At 48.7% G+C, this 5,734-nt stretch overlaps 1 protein-coding gene across 1 annotated transcript; it reads left to right on the forward strand.

The window, feature by feature from the left end:
• Positions 1-275: 275 nt before the first annotated feature.
• On the forward strand, positions 276-5,270 carry EI90DRAFT_3167784 (uncharacterized protein; the record flags this gene model as incomplete). The annotated part of the gene is made up of 10 exons (XM_039066303.1): positions 276-344; positions 964-1,134; positions 1,183-1,211; positions 1,261-1,762; positions 2,287-2,718; positions 4,010-4,124; positions 4,173-4,317; positions 4,368-4,682; positions 4,733-4,787; positions 4,845-5,270. Coding segments are annotated over 10 exons (2,259 nt in total), but the record flags the coding sequence as incomplete, so codon positions are not given.
• Between the last annotated feature and the right edge of the window lie 464 nt (positions 5,271-5,734).

Genomic DNA, 5,734 nt, shown 5'->3' on the forward strand with positions numbered 1-5,734 from the left:
GATTGGGCGTGGGAATTTTGCTTGGGGTTGTCAGGAATGATGGGGAAAATAGGGAAAAATAAGGAATGAGTTTGTGGAGTGTTGGATAGTGATAGAATGAACATCGGGAGCGTCAGAGGGTATGTGGTATGTGTTGGTGGCCAAATTCCGCAGAATCCGACTTTTTGTGGTACACGGAGTTGTCCCCACAACAACGACCCCCCTCTCGACATAGCACCCATTGATTCCTCATGGCTAGCCAGTTATCCTCCTCCTGAGGCGACCAAGCGGAGTGTACGGTATTGGCTAAGCAGGATTCCAGAACGCCTTGTTGGGCTACATGGCCTATTTCCTGGTTTCTTCCAGCTCTGTCATATCCATCCCCGGCCATCGACTTCCGGTCCCTCCGTTCCCCCCAGACTAACTCCGCTCCTTCTTCACTAACCTCGGAGCTCCCGTATTCCGCAATCCTCTCGGTACCCCTCGATGGTCACCACCCCCTCATTTCAATTTATTACCTATGCCTCCCTAAGTATGGAGCCCCAAAGACTTCCGGACAGCTCCGATGTCCGCTAGCGCACTCCTGCCTCCGCTGGGCAATACACTCGCCTGCCCTGCAGAGCCCACCTTCGGGCCTATCCCTCCTTTCCATTTCTGGGTTATCGCCTGCCTTTCCGCTAACCCTGCGACCCGACTCGTCGGTAATATTCAGTCGGCTAATGTTTAACCCCGTTAGCTCCGCTCCGTTCGGCTCCACCAATTGTGGACCCGTCTTCGCTGTAACCATATATATATCCCACTTGTACATAGGTTACACCCCAGTAATAAAATCAACTAGAGTTACCCCCCCTTAGGTTCTGATCGCCAGTCAGTAAGTTAGGGCACGGACGTGTCACTAGGCACAGCGCTCCTGGCAGAAGTCGCTGAGGCCAAAGCCCTCTGTTATGGAGACACTCCCTCGTCTCGAATCCGGTCTATGACAAGCTCCTCGCTTCTCAAACCCTACCCCACAGTCCTGTTCACACCTCAGAAGAGTTGATCCAGCACAGGTTGCGTTTTGACACCGGATCTCAGCAACTATGTCTGCTGAGTCATGTCTATTACTGTGCTGCTGCTCTGAAAAACATCGCAGAGTTGGGCCCTGAAAGATTTTTTGTGAGTATTGTCAAGTTTCTTCCTTGCAGGATCCTAAAGTTCCAACAGGAACTGAATTTCTGTGCTTCCACTGAGCAGTAGGTTTTTCCCGTTCTCTCGATGGATCTCCCACTGACAATCTTCCAGTCAATCATTTGTTAGCCCATTGATTATGGCTATCTTGATTTCCCTGCTCGTCTTACTCTTTGATACCACCCTCACCAACCCTACAACTCTCCTGACTATCAATACCATGTTGACACATGCTGCCTTGCGTGGTGGGTTTCAGAAGTTCAATGGCCCCCAGGCAGTGCTCGAGAACACTATTCTCAAGCTCATATTTTCTGTCACCCAGAATGGGTGTATTTCCCAAGACAGCCTCAATGCACTCCAGAGTGCATGGGAAATGGTTTCGCTGTCCATTCCAGAGTCCATCAACTGTGTCTCTGACCCCCTCTCTGACTCGGAGGATGAAGGGTCTACTGTGCAATCGGTCTCTGACCAGGATGCCAACTCATCAGTTGCTGGGCCATCTGTGGCCCATTATATTTCACAACCCCCCGAATTCCAATCATCTTTCGCTCCAAAGTCCATGGTCGAGCCACCAGCCTCAGCCCAGCTGTCGGAATTTTTCACGGCCCAACCACCAGTGCGTCCCAATCCACATTTGGACATTCTTCTACACCTCGATTACCCACACCCCAACATCCTCCTACACCTCAACCACCCACACCCCAACGTCATTCTTCTACACCTCAACTGTTATAAAAATGGGGCCTAATTGGCCCATTTCTATAGCGTCTGGGTGCAGGAGGGGGCCGTGACATTGAGAAGATGTTACAATTAATGTAACAGATGTTGTAACAATGGGGTTTACAATAACATGGACATCGGGTGTTTTGGGTGATAATTGTTGGTTAGGTTGTTATTATTTACATGTCACGTGATATTGTACTGCATAGAGCCCATAAGAGGCTAAAAATGGGAAAATCCCATTTCCATAACATCGACCACCAGCTCCCCACCCTCCTGCAGCTCACACACCCCAACCTCAATCACCCCCCCAACATTCCGCTGATCAACAGAGGATTTCTGGTGAGAAGTTCAGTACTGGACAGAGGAGCCAATCTGCCCCACTCCAATTTCGACCTCACATTTTCAGTGAGGGTCCAGAACCTGCACCAAGCCAAGGGCAATTTGATACCCGGAGGAGCCGATCAGTCCCAGCCATGTCTTCCACTGCATATCGACAAGTGGTACCTACTGAGCCCATTGCAACCCAAGGGGAATGTGATACTGAGCAGAGGAGCCTCATCAACAGCGATGCCCAGACAACCATACTGCCTTTGCAGACTCAGGAGCCATCTTCCACCTGTCAGAAATGCAAACACAAGGGGGGGAATGGGCCTCGACCTCGTAAAAAGAGACGAGCTTAACTCCAATGGGTGCATCCAACTGATTCGCATGATCAAGGAGCAAACAATGTCCTTCTTACTCTCTCAAGATGCTGTTCACTCCTGGCCCGATGTCACCGCTGTGGACACAACACTGACTTCAAGTGAGGCTTCAGAGAATGCTGGTCCTGATCCAGATGCAGGCCCCAAGGTAAAGTTTCCATATTTGTTGTCAGGCAAACAAGGCTGAGAACTCCACAGTCCCACCTTCATGTAACCTTACGAGTTGGCTCTCTTGTTGATGGGAAGGCATCCCTTCATAATTCTGACTTCTGTTTCCATCCTTCAATGATTTGGTGAGTCATTCCCTATTTCCTTGCTCAGGCAGCTGCTGACAGCACTGCAGGCATCTTCACGTCGTCTGATGTGTTATGTAAATTCACTGCAGCATGATTCTGAGGGTTGGACGCTGTTGTGGGGACAACTCCGTGTACCGCAAAAAGTCGGATTCTGTGGAATTTGGTCACCAACATGCAGTACATATCCGCTGATGCTCACGATACCCATTCTATCACTATCCAACACTCCTTACACTCATTCCATATTTTTCCATATTTTCCCCATCATTCCTGACAACCCCAAGCAAAATTCCCACGCCCAACCACACCGCCAATTTCACCCCCTCTCCAGACCTCCATACCCACACTCACAACCCAGCCGTCTTTCCACCCGATAGTGATGCTCTACCACCCTTCTTCACCCCCGGAGCATTTCCCAGAATGGCAATCCCATACCTGGATGGTTCAGCACGGAGTATACTCTCACGTGGTCTTGGCAGCACCTGTCAATGGCCACATCTCAAGAACTACTGCACCAAATGGGACGAATAGGGGCTCGTTGGAAAGCTGGAGATGAGGAGGTTGCTGTCGGGAGGATAGGCGGGCGCTGTGGCGAAGCGTTGCGGAGTTAACGTTTACATTTCCCATTTCGGACCCGTTGTCACATTTTCCCCATTCATTCATATTTCTTTTATTGTTTCTTTGTTCCCAATTGGATATTCATCATTTACGGTTGCCTAACGGCCCGTTTAAATTCCCCCACCCCATTCATTCCATTTCCAACTCATATAAAATAGATAACAGCTTGTACATAACAAGTTAGTATTGAATAGACCCGTGAAGGGACAAGCAGAAGTTGCATCCAAGTGGCAAAGACGCCATCCACGACCCTAACGCCCCCTCTGAGCTAGTTGCTCACGTCTAAGACCCCTCACATCATAATACTCAGCCTTGACGTCCAAGAGAGACGTAGGTGAGTGTTCGTTTGAGGTTTTTGCAGACTCAGTAGTGCCCACGGACCAAGACCCGGCCTCACGAACCACACCCACGCACACTACCACCCTCCCCCTTCTCTCTGTCTCGAGTCTAGGCGATAGACCCGTTACAATGCCAGTCATGATGGAGGCTAAGCAGGTGCTGACCATGTCACCACATGAGTTCCAGGCCAATCTTGATGGTGGTACTCCAATCGTCCTAATGGGCCAGCCAGACCCCATAGAGTTCGACATTCCGATGCTCTTTGGCCTCTTGAATTTTCAGTCCAAGGTTGAGTTTATGGGTGAGTGTATGTCGTTTCACTACTTCCTGTCCATCAACCTCATTCTAGACTTCAACGATCCCCCATCAACTGGAATAGCACTAGATATGCATGCAGGCGATGTTATCTGTGAAATGTATCATTGGGAGACATCGAGGCCATTGATCATTACCCATGCCCCAGATGCCGCCAGCTTCTATCAGCCGATAGAGAGGTATTGTGTTTGTTCTTTTATCTATATTATATGTGCTTACACCTTTACAGGCTCTTGAATACTCATGATGCAGCACTGGCAGATTTCCCTCTAAGAGACATCCCTGTTCATGTCCGAAATTGGCAAGGGCTGGTGATCTCAGCCATCGGCTCCATCCATCCTCCCATTCAGGCTCCAAACGGTGTTGGCATGAGCCTTTATTGTGCCACTGGGCATGTCATCTTCTTCATCCCCCGTTTACGAGATGACCAGCACATCATCTTCAATTTCAATGACATTGATTTGCCCTTGGCTCTTGGCTTCGAGTACCTCTATGAAGCCCCATTTCGCTTCTCTTCCTTTGTCGTTTCCCCCAGTCAAACGGTGTGAGTGGCTTTTATTGTCGTTTGAACATCCGTTTAACATAGCTATCTAGCATCTTTCCCCCAGGGCAGATTTATGCCTATGCGACACTTGCTGTAGAGGGCCAGGTTAGCCCCTGGTGTGTCATGCAGAGTTCATAATTTCTTGCCACTGGGTGCATGAAGCGATCGTTTTTCGCAAGCTGGCTGGATCAGAGCTCCTCGGACCAATCGACAAGCGAGGACTCTACGGTCACTGTGTGTTTGATGGCTATGGTGTGGAAAGCTGCCCATGCGCTGTCAAGTGGTGAAGAGCCTCTTCATTCACCTTCCATTATCAACCTATTCTCACTGGGCTCCATGGCCTTGATGTTCATTGGGAAATATAGGCCACAGATACGCGAAATGGCTAAAGGGTTGTGCCATTATTGTGCAACCAAGCAGCCCCTTGACTGCTCTCTACTCCTGGATCAGTTCAACGATCCCAGAATCGCCAATCGTGCCTATGAACTGCATGACCTTGATCCTGATGTTCGCAAGGACTATGTGTCCAAAGCAGATTTCCTCCGTCAAGATATGATGCAAGCTGTGCAGCATATCCCAGCCTTGTAACATGTTACTACTATCCATGTGCTCCAAAACCATGTTTTTGCAGCAAATTAACACAGGACAGCTAAATGATACTAGTAAAGATATGAGATAAGTCAATGAATGAGCATGAGCATAGTAAAAGGTATATCAGCCTCAGTCTCGTGAGTGTAAACATCGAGCTTTTAAGCATCCATTACTAGAATGTAACAGGGGTAAACGTTAAGTGACCAACAGGTCGGAAAAAAGAAGATAAATGCTAAATAAACATGAAGTGATAAGAACTGACAAGATATAAACCTAACATCAATCAGATGTCTCACCAACATAATGTAAGTCGATCCTTGCGCTAAAGCACCGAGTCAACTGTTGCTGTCTCACAACACGAAGGTTCAAAGTCTGGCAGCGGCAGCACACGTGTATAACATTTCAAGTACTTTGCATGGTCAACAATCTCAAGACTCAAGGGGAGATTCTAGCATTGCCAT

The sequence above is a fragment of the Cantharellus anzutake genome (assembly GCF_015039405.1).
Source record: "Cantharellus anzutake strain C23 chromosome Unknown EI90scaffold_105, whole genome shotgun sequence".
In the NCBI taxonomy this organism is placed as follows: Eukaryota; Fungi; Basidiomycota; class Agaricomycetes; order Cantharellales; family Hydnaceae; genus Cantharellus; species Cantharellus anzutake.